The sequence below is a fragment of the Notechis scutatus genome, chromosome 2 (assembly GCF_049901735.1).
Source record: "Notechis scutatus isolate UNSWTSFEM ecotype Mainland chromosome 2, rNotScu1.2, whole genome shotgun sequence".
NCBI classification, from domain to species: domain Eukaryota; kingdom Metazoa; phylum Chordata; class Lepidosauria; order Squamata; family Elapidae; genus Notechis; species Notechis scutatus.
This window is the reverse complement of record NC_142010.1, coordinates 51,279,971-51,305,656: the sequence shown is the minus strand read 5'-3', so window position 1 is coordinate 51,305,656 and position 25,686 is coordinate 51,279,971. Positions and strand designations below refer to the sequence as shown.

General features: G+C 36.8%; 1 protein-coding gene across 2 annotated transcripts in view; it reads right to left on the bottom strand.

The window, feature by feature from the left end:
* The window catches only part of EEFSEC (eukaryotic elongation factor, selenocysteine-tRNA specific), a 172,718-nt gene that overhangs the window by 76,903 nt on the left and 70,129 nt on the right, over positions 1-25,686 (bottom strand). For both annotated transcript variants that reach the window (XM_026678021.2, XM_087954702.1), the window contains exon 5: positions 4,035-4,676. In XM_026678021.2, the coding sequence (XP_026533806.1) occupies positions 4,035-4,676 (642 nt within the window). The remainder of the gene's footprint in view (positions 1-4,034; positions 4,677-25,686) is intronic.

The window sequence follows — 25,686 nt, the reverse complement described above, 5'->3', positions numbered from 1 at the left end:
AGCTCTGGTCACCTTTCAGTTGGTCTATTGAAAGGCAATCTATATGGGGCCAGGGTCACTCATTCCAAATAAAATAATAACTGTTACACTAACTGAAACTGAGTAATGATTGTCTGCCCATCAGTAACTAGGAATCTAGGAGGATATCTTAGTTACATACCTGCTCTCTTTCTAGGAAGTGTCAACTCATTCTGTATTATCAGTGGAGCTGAAAGAGAGCCCTTCCGACCAATGAAAAATACATTTTTTTCCCTACAGTCCAACCTCAAGTTTGTTCCCCTCACCCAGTCCTCAACGTCTTCTAAATTATATCAAGACTTGTACAACTCCAGCTGGTCTGGGATGGGAATGTAAACCTGTATATTATCTGCACACTGATACCTTATACTAACAGATGCTATCTCCCAGCAATTTCAAATATATTAAACAGCATGGAGGAAAAGACTGGCTCCTGTTGCACATCAAATTAATGCTCACTGGGCTGACTCTTTTTCCCCTATCATACCAGCTAAACTGCTCATGTAGGCCACTGCAACAAACTACCCTCATTTCCAATCCAAGAAGGCTACTATGGCCAATGGTAACTGCTGCTGCTAAGAAGTAAAACCAGGAGAAGTATCTCAATGACTTCTAGGCTTTGACAAAGGTTATCTACCAGAGCAATCAATACTAATTTATGCCCATATCTGAATTCAGACTGAAATTATTCAGATAGCTTTCCAGCATATTCTGCAAAGCCTCCCTATTAGTTTAATAATGCCTTTCTTAATAAAAGGGAAGGTTGGAGACAACAAGTTCAAAACAGCTAAGTTTTTTTTTTAATCTGGCACAATAGTCTCTCTTTTAAGGTAGACAGTAAAGATCTCTCCCCAAAGAAGGATAAAACCCAACTTTTCATGATGCCCCAACAATCTAAAGGAGCCAGAAAACGTAAGAATATTTTTTTTTTCATTTCATGGAGTTCACAGGCTAAAGAGAGTCCCAGATAATGCTTCAAGACATTCTGCAGATTCTGCACATGATGAGTCAGAACTACACTGAATATGAGCAATTTCATCAGCAAAATATTACATCTATAAGCCCCAGTGGCCAGGTAGCAACCCTTCCTTCCTCTCTTTTTCAAAAAAAAAAAGCAACCTTAAACAAAGCTGATGGGCAACATGACAAAATAAGGAGAAGTATGAATGCTTTACTGTTCTTCTAGCCATGGTATAGGTTTAAATAAAAGTTCATTCCCATGTTCAGGCAGATTACAACCCACACTGCCTCACAGACTGTTACCATATTCCATTCTAGAAGAAAGCACTGACAAATTATTGGCATACTGTTACCAAGTAATTTATAAAATTTATAATTTCATAATACAATTTTATAATACAAAAATTTATAATACAATTTATGTAAGCATCAAGTTTAATGCAAAGGAATCTTTGTTCCTTTATGTGAAGATACATATGCAGTAATAAGTAGAAAAGCAAACAGATTGGATCAATTGTGTTAGTCCTTCTTAATTGCTGAGGATCTATTTGGGTAAGAGAAAACTAGGCATTATTGTCATAGCTGATACAGTTTCTCCTCTCTCTCTCTCTCTCTCTCTCTCTCTCTCTCTCTCTCTCACACACACACACACACACACACACACGCACACACAATCCTATGAGACAGCACTGGGCAGGAGTGTAGTTATTAGACTTCATTACAGTGTTATACCAGCTACTATTGAAAGAAATTAGATTCTAAGCAGGTCTAACAATTGTTCCATGTAATTTCCAGGACACTGAGTATGGGTGGAGTATTTACAACTACGTTTCTTAGCTGCTGATAGTGTCTATGGCTTTGTGAGTAGCAAGAGATCTTGTTGAGAGCAGTAGTTATAGAAGTAGAATAAAAAGTGTCTGAAGCCAATTCTTTACTATAACCTAACTTATGCTACCTAAATGATTATATTTTCTGAAAACAAATTGCTGAGCAAACATCTGTTAATTGCCTGGTGAGTGCCATAACAATCTTTAGCAAGTTCTGTTTGTAGAAAAGTAGAACAAAGACATGGATATTGAGGGAACAATGGAAGTAGTGTGGTAACCTAATAATCAAGAGGAAATTCTTATCCATCATTGCCTGATTTGAATTTCATGATGAATTGGCTATTAAATAATGAAGTTGCATACATTTTATCATTAAGGGTGAAGAACTAGGTCAATTAAAATTACATAAGATGAGTTTTCCCCATTTTTTTCAGAAACATAACCCTATAAAACTGGCAAGCTACAGAAAGTCTGATCTTTTTTTTTTATTTCAATGCTCCTCCATGTTTTGAAGCTAAACTGTCCCCTCCCTTTAATATGTTAATAGGAACACAAATTCCTGGGGGCAGGAGATATATGTGTGCATATATAAAAGGCATTATTATTTAGTGCCTTTCTACAGCATTGAGAGAAGGGCAACCACCCACTTCCTTCCTTCCTTGACAAAGAGAACATAGTTTTTCTCCATCAATGTCAAGAATAGACACTGTAAATTCAGTTGTTCTAATCTCCAGACATCTATCAGCAATAGGGTGGGAACGTCTGAATTAGTATTTCTATGAAACCAGAGGCTGGACATTTCTTAAAACACTCAATGATTTCATCAGCCATTTGTTCATACTTTTTTCCCCATGGGGACCAAGTTGCTGTTTTCTCCAAGCCATCTATCTATTATACTCTGAGTAAACACAAACTATTTTTGTTAGAAAATTAAATGTAATATTAATACTGTTATACATCTATGTCTCCATAATCACTTTTATGTTAAAGAAATACTCTAGCAAAGAGGAGAAAGTAATCGCAGCACGCTAAATCTTACTTTTCTATTATTCTGAGCTTTTCAGAAGACTAAGCTTCTAGCCCTATTTGAAATATGTGGAGGTTTAGCCAAGAAATTCAGCTCTGGATCTAACTTATAATATTAACTTAATTCATTTCAACTGTAGAATGGTTTGTCATACAGTCAGCCAATCGTTTAGCATAGGTTTGGAGTTTTTAATCCACCTATCAAGTCCTTCCCAATGACTTGGGATAGATAGATGTTGTTTGAAAGTGTTAAAGGTATCATCACAGGATGAAAGCCGTTCCAAGTAAAGCTTCCTTTTGCAATTGATTGATGTGAATTTTGTCAGTGCCAATACTATTACTATTAGTAAAATCTTTGCTTTCTTTGCAATAGTTTTTCAAATTCTATTTGCAAGTCCTTGTATTTGTTACTTTCTCCAGTTCTTTCTTCTTCTGCTGTCTCTATGTACTGCCATGTCCACTATGCAGACTTTGGAAAAGAAGAGGTAGTCATGGTACCCTCACAACAGGCATATGATTGTATGATCAATTTTAAGCCAGAAGGCCAAATTCCAACAAAGAAACCGTATTTCATGAATGCACAGCGATGCTGGTCAGTCTGGTTAACTATGGAGCTGTTTTTATTCTAGATCTAATATTTTCAGAAATGGTACAAATAGATGACATATTTGTTTATTCTGAAAGTGTTCCCCCCCACTCCTGCATGTCACCCATGCCAGAAATATATTGCAAAACTTACAGGACAATAAACTCTTTGCCAAACTATAAAAATGTACTTTTGACCTGCCTCAATTGGACTATTTGGGCTACAAAAGGCAGACAAGATATATCCACTATTCTATCATGGCACCTTCTCCCTCCCCCATAATGTGAAAGATGTCCAGCACTTTCTGGGCTTTGCTAACTTCTATAGGAAAGTCATCCCAAATTTTGCTGACTGTGTAAAACCATTGCCCCTGCTCCTAAGATAAGGTTGCCGATTCTCTTGGTGAACCCAAGGGTAATTGACTGACAGTTGGAAACTGGATGAAAGTTGTCCAGTATGGTTGGATCTAGTGATAGTTTCTCGAAATAGGGCAAACCAACACTTCCTTAATAAATGTAGGGAATCCACTTTTCTTATAATCCGTTCCTAATTACCCTTTCCCGCATAAAGATCCTTGCACATCCAAGGGAACCTACTATTATATCATGCAAACTTACCCGTTCTACTTGTCCTTCCTTATGTTTCATCTTGTAAACCTTGAGTTTTGGCAGACATTCCTCTGTATAATTCTTCTCTTCCATTCCATGGAGAAGTATCCCATGAAATGCCAATCTGCAAGTATTTGCATGAATATCAGTGTCCAATTTTGAGCCAATTACAAGACAAAATTTAGGACAAGTAACTGGTTTTTCAAATTCAAGTAAGGCCCACTGTTGTTTTGGGAGCTGTCTTTCTTCAACTTGGCCATTTTCCTTGTTTTCTTCTGAGGACTTTGAATCATTGGAAAGATATTCCTCCTGATAAAGGTATTCCTTTTCAAAATCAAAATAATTTTCCAGAGGCTCTTTACTGAAGTCATCAGGAGTTGGGCTAAAGAACATCACTCTTCCCATAACGGTCTCATGGCCAACTGTAATATGAAACTTCACCTTGGTTTGAAGAGTCCCTCGAAAATATGGGATTTTCTTTAAAGAGATAATGGCCGCATGGATCGTCTGGAGAGATTCAGGTGTACAAATGAGACCTCGTTCCAACAGCTTTGGATCAAACTGGGTTACACAAATTCCAACCCTATCCCCTTGCATGGCATAAGTTACTGGTGTATGAAACATCTGCATCGACTTTACTTTCTTTGTCACCTATTTATGGGGGAAAGTATAACAAAAAATACTGTTAGCATTTTTCTTGTATTATAAAATAGTGATTTAAAATATTTGTACTCAAAGTGTAGACTTTTATAACAGTAATATATTTTTGCTGTTTTATAACATTCTCATTAATTATCCAGAAAATTTAACTTTAATTACCTAAAGGAATGCTTAATTTTTTTATACAAGAAAATAATATCAGCCTTTATTCTTTTGAATTTAGTAACTTCCATAGAAGCCAAAACTATGCAAAAGATGAGTTTGAACCAGTATAATTAGCCCATTAATTTTTTTAAAAAGACAAATGAGTTACATAGTTTAAAATACTGTCTCTTCTGTTCATTTCCCCTACACATTTGCTGCTGTTATCTCCAATGGTAAGCATTTTCTCTTTCTGATTGTTCTGTGATAGGATATCTCAGTGTATTAAGACAACGTACACGTTTTTAACACATACAGCAGTGTAAGACATTATTTTTTTTTAAAAAAAGTTAATGATTTCTAAAGAATAATCATTTATTTTATATAGTTTGTAATCACACTTGGTCTTTTCCCTAAATCTGTCAAATAATAAAAAAATATGTTGCATAATGTGTAAAAAATACTTTATCATCTCACTTTCATAGACTTGTAAAGAATAAACACAAATATGATTTAGTGATTTCAGGATTATTTTATGATTATGATCTATATTCTACTGTATATGATTATTGTTATCTGGTGATGATTACTTTCTGTAATATATGAGACAGTGTAACACCACTACAAAAATGAAGTTTGGTGCTAATACACTTAGAATCTTCTTAGTTATTATATTTCAGAAACATCTTAGAATAGAAACAGTAGCAGGAAAATAAGCTTTTTAAAACTATCAAAGTTGGTTCAGCTTGATTAGGACAAACCAGTTGGTTTAATATGGTTTGAATTTTTTTCCCTTTTTTCTTTTGTTCTTACTTTTTTTTTTTTAAGCCAGGGGTGGGCAAAAGAGGAATTGCTATCTACTGGTAGGTCCCTAGATGATGTGCAATAAACTACAAAATTTCTGACATCCAATTATCCAGTAATAGCAAGAACTAAGGAGATTTACTTGACTAAATTATGTTGCAGGAAAGGATTCTGAAGGGGTAATGGGATTAATTGCGACAAAATTGTAAATGGAATGTATGCGAAAAGACTTATAATCTTAGTTCTGGTACCAATCACACTTCCCTCAATTGAGCATACTGCCAGAAACAAAGTTTCCTTAATTCTTAGTACTTGTTCATCCTCCTGAATCCCTATTTTGTATTCCATTTGTTGGGCAGCAGTTTAAAAAGCCTGTAATCCTGAAAACTGACTACTCCAACCTTAAGAGTTATATTCATCTGTGATCAATTTCCCCTCCCTCTGTGCTAACTATTCTCTGGAGTAGCCTTTAATACCTTTGGAGAAGGTCTGGTGACTACAGAGTCTGTAGAGGGAGGGAAGGAGGGAGAGGGGAGAGAAGGAGGGAGGGAGAGAGAGGGGAAGGGGAAGGGAGAACTTAATATCATGTTCCTCCCTCTTCAGCTAATACTAGTTGCTTTTTCCGCTAGCACAATGACCACAACTGAATGCAGATTTAACTCCATATTTTTTTCATTCATTCATTACCCATGCATATTGCACTCATCTTTATAACTGAAAAATCTTTAAAAAGTGCATTTTACAGAATCTCAGAAGATTCAATGCGTATTTTCACATTATGAAACTTTTTTCTTTTTTTTTAAATATAGATCACAACATCTGTTCCTTTCTAAAAAAAATTTACAGTCTGTCAGTTAAGCCATAAACTTAAGAGGATGTGAAATATACAAATACTATGAACAGATACAAAAATCATATCCATTAAAAATTAATCAAAAATGAACCGTGTAAGTCCTAAAACAAACACCCATCAGACTACATTTTACACTTCTAGAAGAAATTATCAGCTGAATTTATACTATTGCATTACCATGGCACAGAAGTCAAATAGAGATTTAGAGAAGAATGTATTACTGACAACTAAGTGTAATACTACTTTTAAAACTTCAATTAACTAACATACCATGCATAAAATCCTTGGCTCTGCCTTTTTCTGGTGTTCTTAGTTTTCACTATTTATAAAAAATAAAATTTAAAAACTAGATTCCCCCATCAAGTCTAAAGTAAATGATTCCAGAGCACGTCCATTTGATTTTGCATATACAGAAACACCTCTATGTGCATTAAACTATCAGAAGTCCCCACAAAAGAGAAAATAGTTCTTTTCTGAGCAACTGCCAGTATTTTCTTTGGATGTTTACAAGGTTTCAATATTCCTTTCAAGTAAATTAATACTTTAAAAAAGATTCAGTGTATTTTATGAAAGAAAACCAGGGGCATTCAAGAGTGGATACTGTGCACATAGTATTTGCATATCACTCCACAATGAGTGGAATGGTGTACGCAGCTTTTAAAGGCTGATTTGTCCTAAGAATTCTATGACATGAACTGAGCAATAAAACTAGTCCTGAGAAGACTGATAAAGCTTTATGAGTTAACTTTAACATTTGGAAAACTAAGCTTCCTCGTCTCCATACTTGAGTTATATATTATCTAGCACAGTGATAGCGAACCTTTTTGGCACCGAGTGCCCAAACTGGAACGTGCGTGCATGTGCGTGTGCCAGAGTGCCGGAAAACCGAAGACCAGCTAACTGGTGTGTGCATGCCTGTTTTGGGGCTGTTTTAGGGGATGGCTTCAGGCCGGTTTCCAGGCCATTTTTGGCCCCCAAACAGCTGGAAAATGGCCTGGTTTTTTGGCCATTTTCTGGCCATTTTTCTGGCTGTTTTGGCTGTTTTTCGCCAGAATGTCCTGGAAAATGGACGTTGGTATAATTACCTTTCTATCTACGCTGCAAGAGAGACCAGGATGGGTTAGACTCCTCCCTGTAACGCCATAGAGCTGAGTTTGCCATATATAAAAAGCCAGCCGGCTCCCCAGCTTTAGGTGAAGACAGACTTGGAGTGTCTATGGAAGCAAAGGAATATGTTAGGAACAACCCCAGACCCCACCAGAACCGGACACAACAAGGGTGGGACTGGACTCTCTTGCAGCATAGATAGAACGGGCATTCTCAGGTAATTATACCAACGCCCATTCTCATCCACGTTGCGCCGAGAGTCCAGGATGGGACATACCAAAGCCAACATGTCCAAGGGAGGGCCAAAGCCTGTTCTGCTTATTCCGCTTGTGGAACAACCCTCTGTAGCACCTGTCTACCAAATGCCACATCCGCCGAAGCAAATGAATCCAGATGATAGTGCCGTATGAAGGGTGACAGAGACGCCCAGGTAGCTGCGATAGAGATGCCTGAGTAGACCAAGCAGCCGATGTAGCTGTGTTTCTGGTGGAGTGCACCGTTAGGTTCCTGGGCACCGGAAGGGACAAAGTTTGGTAGGCCTTGGTAATACATGCCCCATTTGCAGAAACTGGACCATGTGGCATTGTAAATGCGAGTTGTTGAGGGGCATCTGGCAGCTTGGATGGTGGTGATAACTCTGTTGGAAAACTTTTCGCTCTTCAGACGACTCCGCTCAACCTCCAGATGGTCAGGTGCAACCATTGAGGGTCTGGATGTTGAAGGAGTCCCTGGGTTAGCAAGACCCTGTCTGGCAGAATTCTCCATGGTGTTGATATGGATAAACTGCAGAGGTCTGCAAACCACGGCTGTCTGGGCCAGTAAGGAGCTACAAGAAGCAGCTCCGCCCTCTCGTCTAGCAGTTTCTGGATGACCTTGGGAAGCAGTGGAAGTGGTGGGAATGCATACAGAAGACCCGGGGGCCAACGACAGTGGAGCAAATTGAAGTTCTCCGCTCCGTGCGAGGGGTACCTGGAAAAAAATCTCGGGAGCTGAGCGTTGAGGGGGGAAGCGAACAGGTCTACCACCAGCTGTCCAAATGTCCTGACCGCCTCTTGAAAAAGGGTCGGATGGAGGCACCACTCCGATTGATCGATCGTGGCCCTGCTTAGCCAGTCTCGTGTATTCGACAGGCCCAAAATGTGCTCTGCTCTGATGGAAAATAGGTTGCTCTCTGCCCAACAACACAAGCGCTCCGCTTCCCGCATGAGATGTTTCGATTGTGTGCCCCCCTGTTTGTTTCTGTGAGCTTTGGCTGTTACGTTGTCGGTCAATATTAGTATGTGCTGATTGCGTACCCGTGGAAGGAAGCTGCGGAGCCAGGTGTACTGCTCGAAGCTCCAGCCAGTTTATGCTGCACGACTGTTCTATGGCGGACCAGTGGCCTTAGGTTGTGAGCGATTGAACGTGCACTCCCCATCCAAACAGGCTGGCATCAGTGGTGATGGTAAGTCTATGTGGCTCTTTGAAGAGGCAACCTCTGTTGATGACTGGTCTGGTCCACCAGAGGAGAGGTATGAGGATCTTTGATGGTATCTTGACCTTGTACTTGGTGTTGCTTCGGCCGGAGCACTGATACGGGAGCAGGAACCACTGGAGGGATCTAGTGTGGAGCCGGGCCCAAGGGATGATAGATATACATGAGATCATCTTGCCTAACATTTTTGATAGTTCCGCTAAGGACACCCTCTTAAGACCCCTGATCTCCTTAACTAATTGCTGAATGCTGTTTAGTCTATCTGGTGACAGGTAAACTTTGCCTTCCACCGTATCTATGACTGCCCCCAGATGGATTAACTGAGTCGATGGTGTTAAATAACTCTTTTTCCAATTTATTGAGAACCCGTGTTGTTGTAGGGATTGTAATGTGTTCTGAGTATCTCTGAGTGCTTGATGATAGGAAGATGACAGAATCAAGATGTCATCATGATAAAACTGGAGTCATACGGGGATATCACGGAGATGAGCAGCTAACGCTGCGAGAACAGTCGTGAAGGTCCTGGGGGCAGAAGCTAGTCCAAAAGGAAGGGCCACATATTCGAAATGGTGGTTATTATAACAGAATCTCAGAAATTTATAGTGGGAATGCCGAATAGCAATATGTAGGTACGCCTCCGTCAGATCTATGGACGTAAGGACATCACCTTTTCTAATGCAAAGTAAGATAGATTGCAGGGTGTGCATTTTAAACTTGCAATATACTAAGAAATGGTTGAGACGTTTCAGATCCAATATTGCTCTCCACCCCCCTGAACTTTTGGGAACAACAAAAAGATGTGAATAGAAACCCCGTCCTCGTTGGTTGGTGACTACTGGTTAGATGGCTCGTATGTCCAGTAGGTGTTGGATAGCTGTTTCCATGAGATTACGTTTAACCGGATCTCTGGAGAGAGGGCATGACATGAAAAAATCTGGGGGAGTGGATTGAAACTCCAGCCAGGCATGATATTCCCCTCTGAAAAAAAAAATCGGGGCCGGCCAAAAGAGACCCCCCCCACCGCGCGCCAAGAAATCGCTGCCCAGCTCCCTTTTCCTGCCGCTCAGCGGCCTCCGCTCGCACCGCCCGCCCGGCCCACCGGGCTCCGCTCGCACCGCCCGCCCGGGCTCCGCTCAGGTATCCGGCTGGGGCTGTCAGGAGTTGCTACCGCCCGGCGCGCGGCTCCGCACGGCTCCAGTCCGCGTTGCCTCAGGAAGGGAAAGGCAAAACCAGGAGCCGCTGCTGCCGTTGCAAAGCGCCGCCGGGGCTCTTCCTTTTTGCCTTTCCCTTCCTGAGGCAACGCGGGACTGGAGCCACGCAGAGCCGCGCCAGCGGTAGCAACTCCTGGCTCGGGGCCTCCGAGGGAAGGGGAAGGAGGAGAAGAAGGGGGGAAAGGGGGGGCGATTCCCAAAAAAATCAGAATTCCGATTTTAATCGGAAGAATATCATGTCTGTCCAGCACAAGACCAAATCTGATCATGTCTCTGAACCAGGAATCAGAGGTTGAGGAATCCCATTGGTCCGCGAATAATTTAAGGCGTCCGCCAATGGGGGTCGGGTCCAGGGAGTTATCTTGGACACCGAAAGGACCTGTTTCCTGCTCACCGAAAGGATCTCTTGGATTGACCACCCCTTCTGCTCCTATCCCTGAAGTCGGACCTCTCTGGCTGCTGTCCTGGTCTGAATGATGGGGGTCTCTGGTATCTGGGTGAAAAGGGTCCCTGGTAAAAGGGCCGAAAGGATCCCCTCCGAAAAGACTGAGGGTTTCTAGAATCTGACTTCTGAAAAAGGGAAGGAAGAATTTTCTTTTTGTTTCGGGTTTCAATTAGTAGCGGATCAAGGGAAGGGCCAAACAGTCTGTCTCCCACAATAGGAGATGAAGCCAGCTTGCATTTGTGCTTAAAGTCTGCTTGCCAATGTTTTAACCATAGTAAGCGTCGCACTGTGACATGTGAAGTAATGGCCCTGGTTGAAAACTTGACTGCATGATAAGTTGCGTCAGCTGAGAATTCAGTGGCTGCTATATTTAGCCCAGTTGATGCCGGTACCGGGCCGCGGCGCCCAGCTGATGCCGGTACCGGGCCGCGGCGTCAAAAAGGTTGGGGATCACTGCCGTAAGAGGCAGAGCCATCTGAGAGAAGAACGGGTAAAGAAGGAGGCGGCCGTGGCTGCTCTGATGGCCCACACGTCAGACTGATGGGCTCTGTGTTGGGCTAGCTCAGCTCGTTTTTCCTCTGGCTTTAATGCCTCCAGCGCTTCACTGGGAATGGAGGAGGATGCTAATCCCACTATAGGTTCATCTACCTCGGGAGTATTCAACAATTTTGAGAAATCAGGGGACAAATTGAAATATTTCCTGTCATATCCAGTGGGGGCTGGGTACACCGCTGAAGAGGCCCACTGTTTCTGTACCAGGTCTGAAAACATGGGAGGGACTGGGATCACCTCTGCCTCGACTACTGGTTGGTTGAAAAGTAGATCTTCTGGTCCCTCTTCTGAAGGAGCTGGAGTGGTAGAAGGAGTCGACTTGTTTAGGCGTGCAATGTTTTTTGCCTTAAACAAGAGAGATCTGAAAAGTTGTGGGCAGAATAAGCCTGTAAATACAAGTTGGTCAGGAACAAGGCCCTCATCCTCAGACATTCCCCTTTCTAAGGGGACTGCTTCTGACAGGGGCTCGCTGTCATGTATTGATCCTGATTCAATCTGTTCCATTTGATCAATTTGATCCACTACTTCTTCTTCCTCCTCCTCCTCAGTCGGCCCTTGGAGGGGGACTTCCCCTTGTAAATGTACCTCCGACCTGGTCAACAACCTCAGCGATTGGAAATCATAATCAGCAATCACACAATGTTCCCTGGTCAGAACTGCATGTTGAAGACCTGCTGCGATTCCCTGGCGGATTGCCAGCTCCATCCGGGCCTTCATCCTCTCTGGAACTTCCTCTGGAAGAATGTCGTCCTGACGAAGACCGGCAACCGTCGGAGTGAATGTAGCTTCGGGAGCCCTTCGTGTGGTCGGTGTCCCAGGTACTTGGGCCTGTTGGCTTTGGGGAGCCAAGCTGCGCCTAGATGAGAGGGAGAGATCTAGGGCAGGAGGAGGGTGGGAAGAGGTAGACGGACCTGGACTGGAGGAGGAAAGTCCTGTGAGACCTTGTGCGCCTCCCATGCGCACTTATCTGTTTTTGTAAAGCTTTATGGCGCCTGATGGCATCCCTTTCTGAAGTTTTAGAATTCCCTTTAGCCTGCTTTGGTTTGTGCTGAGATTTGGCTTTGACCTTCAAGGATGAGGTCTGAGAGCTGCTACCATCTGCCATTTCGATTGAAGTTGGAATTGTAGTATGAAATTGGAATTGCAGTATGCTTGTTATACAATGCAATACTGTGAAGGCAGTTGGCACACCCAGGGGCCTGATCTGAGGACAGACCGGTTGCCCTGATGATGTTTTTATTGCCCCCTTTCCTCTTTTTTTTTAAAAAATAATACCTATCTATAATGAGTCGTATCTCAGTAATAATATTTTATTGATATTAAAATATACCAAATAATAATAATTATTATTATTGATGATGATGTTATTATTATTATTATTGTTATTGTTGTTGTTGTTGTTGTTGTTGTTGTATTATTTTTGCCACTTATATATATATATGTGTGTGTGTGTGTGTGTGTGTGTGTCTATATGTATATGAATATTAATTAAATGGCACGAGGCTAAGTGCTGAGAAACCAAACAGCCAAACTGAGAATGGCCCAGATTGATAAAGGTAGAGGCCTTCAACAGCTTCCCTGCACAGGCGGACACAGGCCTAGATGCTCACTGTTGTGCTGCTATTTATAAATATCACAAAATCAACGATCATCACAATGTCTGGATATCAACTACTTCCACCCTACCTGCCTTCCTAACTTTATGCCACTCAAATATACTGTCAAATGGTACTTCTGCCATCAATTTTGGGCAGCAACTACAGCAGAAATTACATTGCCTATCCCAAACCAATCATATGGTAGATTTTGCAACAATACTCCAGGAATAGTAAACTGTGTTCAGACAGACTTCATGTGAATGGGGGTGGGGTGGGGGTGGGGGTGGCATCTTGTAATGCCTGAAAATAAATCAGGAAAGAATGTTTAATATTTTTATCTTCATGATCACATTAATATTTCTAAGAATGATGTAGAGGTTTGTGAAACTGCTTTGGTGGAGGAGGAGGACTGGGAAGTCCATGTGTTCATACACAGATAAAAAAATGCAAAAAGGAGAGATAAATTAAAAGCACCCAAACTGTTCAGGCCCTTAAGATAAACAAATGTGTTCAATATAAGAAAAGAACCTGTTATTTGAAGACCAAAGGAAAAGCTCACTAAGATTTTCAAAGCAGTTTAACTAATAGAAAACAGCATACAAAACCTCACTAATGGATTTTTCTTCTGATACAATGAAGCTTCTTTTCCTTTATTTATCCAACTTTCATTAAGTTATCAGTACTCCATATGCTATAGCTCTTAGGTTTTCAGATAAGAGTCCAAGCATCCTCCTACCTCCAGTGCTGTCACTGCATCTTATTGTTACAAGATATAAATACAACCAGCCCTTTCTGATAAGTAGAATCACAGCAAATTCAGCTAACTAGTAATTATTAAACAAAAAAAAACCCAAAACAAAACACTGTAGTTTAAATGTTAAACAAGTTTATACCATTTATTATGCAGTTTCAATTCATTCATCTATCCATCTGTCCGTCCATCCATCCATCTATTGCTTACTTTAATCAAGTTATTAACGTCTAACCCAATTTAAATGGGAAGGTTGCCATCTATTTAAGTGAGACATAGATTACATACAACAGACATAAAATGGAGTGGACACACAGGGAGAAAAGAAAAATAAACTCTAACTGTTTTCTAAGTGGTAAGAACAAATCTTTTCTCTTCAGACAAGAGAGAAGAAAGACACTGATTAAGAGAAGAGAGAGACTGCTAAAAGTGAAAAAGAACATCAGATTTCTCTAAAGATGTTTGTGTTTTCCAATCACAGATCCTGTCCAAAAAATATTTTAACATCTCTTTGTCAGAAAATGGAAAACAATTCAGACCATTTATTTGATAGACAACAATAATCCAAAATTGTAAGTCTGGAATTTTATTGCCTTTTCAATACCTGAGAGAATTTTTTTTGATGACTCCTTAATCAGTATATTCATTATTCTTCATATATTTAAAATATTTTATATAAAATTCAGAAATACCTTCACATATTAATCTTTTAACATGAAGTTTATAAAATACGATTGATAAATAAAACTAGGCAACAATTGGACAAGCCGATATCATATGGATTGTTGTGAGCTAAATAGAATCATTACATACTTAATTATACTTATTCTGTATAAATAAATAAGTCATGTAATTATATTTATTTACAAGATTTATAGCTGCCTGTAAATACCATAAATTAATCCATTTTATTCTGCCAATAAAAACAACATACTTTGGAGAGGTCAGGAATTGTGAAAAACAATATTTTGTCCAATTAATCTCAATTTAAGATAGGAAACATAATACTGCAAGAATAAAAATTTAATATTCTTTATTTGATAAGATGAAATACTGGAAATATTTAAACCAGAGTTCTTACAAATAACTAAAATATGCTTTAAAATATTCTTGAATTGTCTGTATCACAGATTTGGAATTACCCGAAACTCATTCTGATACTGATAGTAAAATTACATTTTAGATACTATTAACTCATCTGAAGTATCTAACAGAATATAGAGCCATTTTACAATTTTAGGTAATCTATCTGTCATGCACATTCAGATGTTTTAAAAACTAGATTGCTAATCTAAAGCAGTTATTTTCAAACTTGTTCAAGCTATGCAACTTGTTAATTAAAAAAAATTCTGGAATCCCTGTTTTAAAAAAAAGGCTATAGTAATAGCAAATTGGTTATATTTGAGTTAAACTCTTTTATTTCCTATGTCTATAATGGAACCCCATCAAGTTCTTATGGCATCCCAGGATTTTCTGAAATAGTTTAAACAATCCTGGTTTAAAGAGATATGGTAACTCTAATTATTCACAACATCAAATAAATAAATGAAAATGCAACTGTCATTTGATAGGGACTCACTTTTACAAACATGGGAGAAAATAAAAAAAGCATTATTTGAAAAGACCAAACTGGATCTCACCTATGGAAGCTATATTATATCCAAATACAAGGGACATTAAAAAAATGATTAGATATAAAGAATTGGTAGATGAACAGGGGGAATTAAAAACACTGGGTAAACTAAAAGAACAAGGGATAATATTAGACTGGTGGGTATATTTGCAAATTCAAACTAAATTTAAGAAAGATGTAAAGGAGCTAGGAATAGATAAAGATTTACAAAAATTGGACCAAATCTTGACAGGCAAGGATATAAAATTTATAACACGAACATATAATTATTTACTGGAGGTAGAACTAGAGGAGGAAATTGTTAAGGGACCAATGATTTCCTGGGCGAGAAATGTGGGTCATAATATAAATTTGGATGAGTGGGAAAAGGCTTGGACAGAGAACTGAAAGCTGACTTTGTCGACGGCATTCAAAGAAAATCAATATAAAATGTTTGTAGATGGCACTTAGTGCCGGCACGACTGGCGAAAATGTATCCAACCTTGAAATCAGAATGCTGGAAGTGTAAACAAAAGAAAGGAATGTTTTTCCATATGTGGTGGCAATGTATAGAGGTCAAAAAATACTGGAAGAAAATACAAAGATGGCTTTTTGAGATTACAAAATATAAATTGAATTTGGAACCTGAAACGTTTTTATTAGGTATGATCAAAGAGAATTTGAGTAAAGATAAAAGATACCTTATTGTACACATCTTAAGTGCAGCAAGAATCACGTTAGCACAAAATTGGAAGAGTGATAAAATACCACCAGATGAAGTTTTTATTCAAAAAATAATGGACTGTGCTGAACTAGATAAATTCACTATGGAACTGAAAGGCAAAGAGGATCGAGAATACTATGCGACATGGGAGAGGTGGTACGAATGGGTGAAGGATAAGGATAAAAAGAATGTATAGTCACAAAATAAGAAACATGTATATTCAATGACAAAATAACTGTTAATGGAAATGACATTTTTGTATTTTTTTGTTTTTAAAGAATAAAAATTAAATTAAAAAAAGAAAATGCAACTGTCAAATTGGGATTATCCTAGAATATAATATTTGTAGCAATAGCAATTAGATTTATATTGTTTTGGTGTTTCATAGTGCTTTACAGCCCTCTCTAAGCAGTTTATAGAGTCACCAAATTGCCCTCAACAATCTAGGTCCTCATTTTACCCACTTTAGAAAGATGGATGGATGGATGGATGGATGGATGGATGGATGGAAGGAAGGAAGAATGGATGGAAGTCACTCACTCTCAGCCCAATTCAGAGGGTTGTTGTTATGGAGGCAAATAGGAGGAAGAAGGTGTGTTGGATATGTTTGCCATCTTGAATTATTTATAAAAATAATTAAGGTAGGAGATGAATGGATGGATGGATGGACAGGTGGAAAGAGAAGAGGGAGAGGGAGGGGAGAGAGAAAGGAGTCAAACTTCTTCCATGATAATTACAGAAGAATACAATTATAATCACAATAAACACCAAGTGATGTTTAAACAGTTATTTTAGATCTATTTTAAATAATCAAGAAGATTTTCAAATCTATAAAGTTTCATGAAACTATATAAGTTTCATGAAACTATATAAGCCCATTCTAAACATAGAAAACATCAAACTTTTACATAACTTTTGTGGAAAGGCGCTCCATACATTGGGTTCAACTATAGAAATGTCCTGTTCTATGAAGCCATGGATCACCCTCAGTTTAAAATAATTGAAGACAAAGCTGGGGAAGAATTGAACTAAAATCACCAAGTAATTCCAAAAGACACATAAATAGAATATTTTAAAATCAAATTCTTAGTCATAAAAATGATGGTAAAGATTTTCATTCAGAACAGTTCCACAGACTAAGCAACCACATGCAGAGACTCCAGGAAGATGTGGTTTAGCAGCACCCTTTTGTGGATTCTATTGAATCACTCCCTTATTCTGCTATTGTACTTCTATTGTTTTATTATACTATTGTGCTTCTATTGTAACAAGTCCTCATCATTACTAATTATTCTATCTCTTATTCACAACGAAGCAAGGCCAGAGCACCTAATCAACTGGAAGTTCTTTATTCACTTGCAACCTCTTTCAACCCTTGGATAATCTCCTGAAGAGCATAAGCAAATTAAGAGTTGATTTCTCAGGATAAATGAGCCATGAATCTGCATAAAGAAACTATGAATCTTCATAAAAGAATTAGTTTTTCTGGTGGAAAACCAAGCAAAAGAGCTTTGTGACATTTTAAAGACTAAGCCATTTATTATCATACAGTACTAATGTTTACGGATTAAGACTATCCATCAGATCCAGCTGTACTTTCTTAATGTTAACATTCTTGATATTGTTTTGTTGATCAGAAATGTAACAACATGACAGTTTGTAATTTTTTGGCTACTAGATTTAGTGCTTTTAGTAAAGATTTCCAAAACAACTACAAATTGTAATTTTCTTCATAAGAAAAACAGAGCTGTTTAGTTGGACTGGTTTAGAGTATGACAGGACAATAAAATTTAAAAAAATCAGTCTCTCAATTAAGCAAAAAGAAAAAAACATTATCTATTGAGAAATCCTAAGCTATAACCATGATTCAGTTTGAACCAAGAGACATTAGCTTTGTAGACAGAAACTTTAAGACAGAAATGTTATTAATTCTGGTACTCATTCTACCTTTTTCACTGTACCCTTATTTTTAAGAAGGGTATCAGAAATGTCTTCATATGTAGAGAAAATGTAAAGAAATCCAGCGTGACATATTTGTTAAATTTTTGGAAACATAACAGAGACATTTAGTTCAAATCCTCCCTCAGCTAAGAACTCACAGGGTAACAGGTGCCTTTGAGCTCATCACTCTGAACTCAGTTTGCCTCACAGGGTTTTTGTTGTAGAGAAAATAGGAGGAAGGTATCCATATCACTTCCAGGAAATGCGAGATATAAATAAAATTAATAAATTTGTTTCTAACATTTGTGTGCCATCCATCGCATCTAGGGGCAGCTCCGGGTGGTTTACAAGCATTAAAATTTGTAAACATTAAAAGGGATAAAATAAATAATAATTTATCATTAAATGATGTGGAGGAGAAGGGAGCACGAGGAACACGGGGAGCAGTGGAGTCTTCTCGTATTTTGATAGCCAACTTCAGAGTCATACCCAACTTCAGAGTCAACTTCAGAGTCATAACTCCAAGACAACTGGAAGAGCAAGGTCTTTAGGCCCTTACAGAAGACGTCAGGAGGGTTGGTGTGGTTCTCATCTCAGAGGAGACAAGATGTTTCAAAGGGCAGGAGCCATGGATAAATGGTAAAAAGTTGTAAACTAGTTCAAGTCTCTCTATATACAATGTAATACATAACAATTAATCCAGGGCAAATCTTTCAGACATATTTTGATAATAGCAACACCTCAAGCAAAGTGCCATTTCTTGGCTGGATCCTCTGATGATTCAAAATAGCCTTCTCAGGTGCATCGCACAAGCTTCCCAAATTGTCACTGTATATTTTTCTTTAACTACTTCCATGGCTGTATTCTTGGGGAAGATATGATTGTCATGACGCCCTGATCAATAGTGCATTGCTTGTGGCTTTCCTGCAAAGGCCTTCCAAAAGATTTGCACAGTCCTACTAAACACAAAAAAATAGCTTTTGTTGGAATAATCTGAAATAATCTAAAGTACCATGCAGAATAAAAGACACCACATCTGTCCTTCAGCAATGTACATACAGTATTATAAAATAAGCATATAATTAATACCTATTTAAATAACCAAATTGTTGGCAAGTTGCTATTTTCTTCCCAGCTGCCTTTCAGATAAACAAAAAAAAATACCAGGTAAGAAAACAAAATGCTGAGAAATTAATTATTCCGAAGAAATAAACCAAATTACTCTTTTTCACTCAAGTCTTATATTTGAAACAATAGCAGCACTTTCATCCTAAAACCTTAAAGTGCACAACAAAATATTACATCAGAGTAAACATAGGGCTGAAAGATTTATAGAACATCCCCAGGAATGGATTTTCCTTCCCCTCTTTTAACAAAATTGTTTTGCTTATTACTAACCTTTGAAAAGCCTAAAAGAAAGGAAACTATAGGCTTAGTTTTACAGAAGTAAAACTTTTTATGTGTAAGCAACATTGGAGCTTTGTCAGGCAGCTGGTTTGGGTAGAATGTGTTACATGTAGCCCAATGTGAGTAATAATATATCTCAAATAAAAATCAGCCCATGAATATACATAATCCAAAAGGTAATTCTCCCAATCTCTAAAATGTAATAGAGCTACTCTAGATCACTGAGGCATGAATATTTACCGTATTCAGGCTTTACTGCTCTCGATCTGGGTTCAATTTTGCAAATTAAAATGAGAGCTGTGTGGATAGAGAGATTAAAGGGCATCCCAACGCTTGCCTGTTTCCTTGGTGTGGCAGTGGTGATCTGGTTACCGCTCTGTTAGGTTATTTCTTTTTACTTAGAAGAGTAAGTTAGAAGCAATTGAGAATGGAGGATAAAGGTCACAATTAGTTCACCATCTTGTAGTAAAAAGAGTAATTAAAAATAAAACAATACCAAAACCACACTGCTGTCATAACACAGAAATCAGGAATTAAAATAAAATCAGTTCTTCAGAGGTAACATTTTAAATGCTTTCACAATTAGTGGGAGGGGAAAGCAATTTTTGCATTAATTTATCTATGGAAATAAAACTTAATATTCTTTTAATGTAAAAAATTTGGTGTCAACTAACACATTCCAATGAAAGAAGCCAACAAAACAAAGAATCAAAAACAATTCCACAGAAGTTTGCTTTCATTAGTAAGGATGAATCTATGTTTACCTATGGCAAATTTTGCTTGAAATCTGGTAAGGTAGGGCACTTTAAATATGAACTTTAGAGACAAAAAACTAAGCCAAATTATTCAAATATAAAAAGATGCTTTTAAAAGATACTGAAAAATATAGTGTAGTATCTCAGTGCTGTTTTTTATGAATAGAAACCAGCTTTTTATATATCTTTGGCAAAAAGAAAACAAAATTGCTTGATTATATAATTTTAAAAGGAAGCATATTTTAAACAATACAATCTGAAAAAGCAAGAAATTAATCTTTCAAAAATATGTGAAAAACTAGTTTTCAGAATAATAAAACACCTGCAACTTTGCCTTTTTGAAATTCTGGAATACAGGGTATAAAGATTTTATTATCAGTATTTCTATAGTGGTCATTTGTATTTTTACAAATGAGTAATGATGCACTTGCACAGACAAGCCACTAATAGAAAAAATAGGCTCATCCTGTTAACTTTTTCTAAGCTCAAACACAGGAAAATATTGAAAAGACTTAAAAGGGGCTCAAGAGAGAAATGACTAACATAGCTAATATTTTCAGCACAGAAGAAAAATTCATTCAGGAACCCCAAAATGGTATTTATCATGCTGAAACATCATGTAGAGTAGCCCTACAGTGAGATAGGTGGCAAATAAATTTAACAAATAATAATAATAGCAATACAATCTGAACATCTGGCTGACTATGCAATAAACCATAATAATATAATATATTTTAATATACAGAATGCCAATCAGCCATTTCTAGCCTGCAAGCAACATTCTGGAACCAAAGGGATACTGTCGTTTGAAAACTTTCACCCGCAGTCTTGGTAAACAATTCAATATTTTTCTTTCTACTTTCTTAAAAGCCCCAGATGTGTTCCACACATCAAAAAGTGCCTAATTTATAAAGTTAAAAGTAAATCAAGGACTTTTGTTCTAAGTCATCATTGATAAACTAATTATTCCTGGATGTTGCTTAATGAAATATTATTTTTATACATTAAAACATTTAACAGAATGAGTTTTATGAGTAATAGGAAAGGTCTGATCCTGGCTTATAAATTTTAACATTTTCTTCAAGATAGATTAAATATTATTCAGAACTCTGTACCACCAGCAATGGGTGATAATAGTAACCGAATTAATTTACATGGTAATTAAAATAAATTGCTCTGTTTTTCTTTCATCGAAGTGAAGTTGGGGGTGATGACAAGTTCTCTAGACTTCATCTAGATGCCAAAACAAGAGCTTTCTCTTAGGTCTTTCACTGAATTTAATTGTTGTCAAAATATTCCACTTGAAATATGCAAACTTGGATTATATAAGAGAGAACAACATTAATATATTATGAACTCTTATAAACCCTCCTAAAAAGCATCATTTTCTGGTAATGAACATTTAGCTTTTAATTATAACATAACGGAAAGGTTATTCTAACCACATTAATTTTGTGTTCTTTCTCTCACAGAAATATGAAAATCCAGAGAATACATTAAAATGCAGTAACTTTTTCAGTACCACCACTGAATTCAAGACATTCTTATTCTCAGAACGTCTTGAGTTCAGTGGTGGTACTGAAAAAGTGATTGATTTTGAGTGAATAAATGATTTTTATAAAACAAACATTTCCCTTTCCTTCATTTTAAATATGAACATATTATAACTTGATCAAGAAGACTTAATACTGTAATTAATCAAGACTTAGACACCAAACTGGAAAAAATGGCATTCCAGTATAATCCTGCTTATTAAATGAAATTTCTGTGTTTACCAATCATGAGAATAAAGAATGTCAGAACTTCAGTTTTCTTCCTGTTTCACAACATCTAACCTTAATGTGAATTTGTAAATGAATTTGGGTTTGAAAATAACATTATAATTCCATTAAATTACTCAAGAATAAACCCACTGGAGTTCAACTGGATATTTCCAAATGAGTACAGATTTTTCAATCTAAGTTATTTCCAATGTTTAGTCTCACTATTTAAAAGAGGAAGAAAGAAACCCAATAGCTCAGTGAGTAATCCATCTCTAATTTAAGTCCTAGATATCATGAGTTTCAGCCAACAATGTCACTTCTCCAAATCTACTCAAGAGGATTGCTCAATCTTCAGAAAAGATGTAGAAGGCATTCGGAAACTTAAATGAAGAAGGAAAATCTGTTTTGCCAAAATTACCCATTCTATATTACTTATGAATAACCCCATATCAAAAACTAAGCAAGCAATATAAACTGTCCCATTGACTCAGCTTGATCCAACCCTTGCAATCTGATTAACAGATGTAAACAAAGCTTCTCCACCTATTGATAACAATAGTTAAAATTAAATTATCACATTGCTTCGTTTTTAAATATCCGTTTACATAAGCCTTCTTAAAAGCACAGAAGTAGACTTGTTATAATAGTTGGTCTTTTTAAAAAAGGACCATTTTTTAATACTGAATATACTGTATATAATAAGTATGGAGATTTATTAAACTTGCAGAAGAAAAGTTGTTCAGAATTAGTCTAAATAGTTAAACAGGATAGATTGCTTATTACATTCTGTTCCTGTTATTTTAAGAGCATGTAAATGCTAATGTTTACTCTAAATTATTATGTTTTAATATATCATTCATATGCCTAACCTCTTAAGTTATGCTGGAAAAATACCACATTTTTCTATTTACATTTTAGAAACCTTGGTAAAAATCTGTATCTAAATCAAGTTATAATATTTGCCAATCATAGGAGAAAAGTATTTATCCATGAATCCAAAGTTCCAGGGAGGTCTTAGACCTGGCCTGCATGTTGAACCACATGAGAAAAAAACGCTTTATTTAAGGATGCTTACACAAATTTATTTTGTTATTGCTACACATGAGAAAATAATCTAATTATCAAAAGCAATGTTAATAACAACATTCAGGTTTAGACTCTCTCTAGAGTAGAGAAAAATACTTATAATACTTATTATGGACTTGTAATTAGAGAGGCAATAGTGGAATTCATATATATTCTAAATGTTTTGACTTCAACTCCAACCAGCCTACCCAAAACCAAGGGATTATGTGTATTTCAAAATTTCTGGAGACTACTCAGTTGCTTATGTTAAGTCCAATATTGATACAGCCCTGGGCAAGGTGCCTTTATTATTTTGTGTCACCTAATATCCATCCAAAACAAAAAAATAAATAGTAAAATGTAAAAAATGTTTTTAGTGCAAAGAAAAAGCAAGTAAAACAGGCATAGCAGACCTTCAATGACCTTAAAGCACACATTTTTTTAAAAAAAAACCTCTCTCAAAGGTCTATAAACATTAAGGAGTCATAATTTTTCACCATTACATGTCTACTCGGCAGTATTACTTAAGGGACTCTGGCTAGCTTACAATAAAAAACATATCATAGCATAAAACCATGAATAAGAAAAATGTGGGGAACACAATTTAAAAAGTAGGGGAACAATATTAGAATGTGAACAGTTAACAAGGTGGAGAGAAGAAGCAACAGGTATCATCACTCTGCCCATGTTAAGTTTAGAAAAACATTACATTCTCTTGCATGCTCCTCCCTCCCTTCCATGTGGATGGAATGACTTGACCAATCTGACTTCAATCAATTCTTTGTCATTTCTTCAAAACCATAAATAGATTTATAATGAACTCTGGTTAATTTAACAAGTTAGATTCATAATTATGATTGGTTGGTTGATTGACTGATTGATTGATCATATTTATCCCATTTATCCCATCTCACAAGAAACAACTTGGTCTGAAGTTAACTTGTTTTGAAACTGTTTTGTTTCAACTTATTTTGAAAATAATTCATGTAACTGAAACAAGACATAAAAAAAGAGAAGGAAGAATGAATTAAAACATGTATGGGCAATTATTTAGTAGCAATGAACTATATTTATTTTAAAAAGCTGAAACCCATTAAACGAATGGGCTGGGTATTAGGGATTTTAATTTTTTTTAATTTCTGAACTAAAAATGCTTATTTTTGAGCTTATATCATAGTTTTCTTATTTTCCACCTAAGAATCAGTCAATGAAAATTTCATAGGCTGCAACAAGTTTATACAGAGACCACACATAGCTCTGGGACCTCAAGTTCTTCATCCCAGTATTAATTCACTACTTAACAGATAAAATTTAAGTCTTAAGTATTCCTACAATTACAGAACCATTCCTTCCTATTGTTACTTTTTATACAAAGCAAGAGGAATTAATAGGGTAAGACAGATGAAGGGAACCAGAGAAATGAGAATCCAGAATTCTCAGGACAATGAGACAGTCTCATTGAGATAATTTTCAAAAATATAAAATTTTAATCTCCAGAAAATCAACTAAATCTAGAGAATATGAACAAAATTTTATATACCATATACTGCTATATGGTATATATAATATATGCACATATATTTCATGCCTTTATGTCTGCCCATTATTAAAATCAGGCAGCCAGATATATAAGATGATCAAAGTTAACCATAAAAACCTACAGGACACCAATCTATTTTTTCCCCCAAAACATACTAGGAATTAGGATCAAGGATTAAGCGATGCTTTATTAATCTGTGCCAATTTGTTTCATTTAAAAACAGAAGAGCATTTTAGAATGATAAAACTAAAAACTAGGAAAGGTGGAAAGAAAGGATTGTATTACTGATCTTTTTCCTCATTTGCAGACAATTACTTCGAAACAGTTAATAGGCACAAAAATAATCCCAAAAATGAGATATGTTCGCATCAATTAATTTAACTCACATAGCAAAGAAATGGTTTTTCAGAGTTGAGAGATCTAGGCCACACATGGGGCATCATGATTTGTACAATGATTTAATAGACTTTAAAATTTACAGTTACTCTTACAACAACAGTATGGTCTGCCAGTGCACATTTTTTTGTGGAGAAATATCCTACAAGTGCAGATTAGCAAGAATGGATGCAAAATCTAAACCGTATAATACACTTTTTAAAAAAAGATAAGGCAAACTGGTTATGTTTATTTTAATTCTGACTTGTTCTTATTTATCAATTGTCAAATTACTTTGGCAGAGATAGAAAAGTTCCATTTAAAATTTGGAAGAGCCATGTGAGCTACATAATAATGGGATAGATAAATAAACTATCTAAATCAATATAAGACAGCTTTGTTCATATATTAAAAGCATTACAATTCAACAATTTGAAAGTCCAAATGAGCAAGAGGCTGCAACACATTCCAACACATGCAACTAGCGTGTCTTTATTATGGAAAGAATTAAAATGGGACATTTGGGAATCTTTGTGTGAAAACCTGAATCTCAACATATACTCCAAATAGTTAATACAACTGAAGGAGAAATGGAATTCATTATTTGCAGGAGCTAAATAGACACATTACCACAAAATCTGCAGGGAAATATTTGTACTTATATCGCACAATAGCTACAAAGGGAAACATATTTTTACTTCTATGATCAGCATTAGAGATAAGTAAATACACAATTCCATGTGATGCAAATCCACACTGCACCACAGAATAATGTAATCACATAAAAAAAAAAACAGCAGCAAGTACACATTTGCTCACAGAATGTGTACTTTCATAATGGGGAACCAACTGAATGGGAAATATCTTTAGATAAATCCAGGTA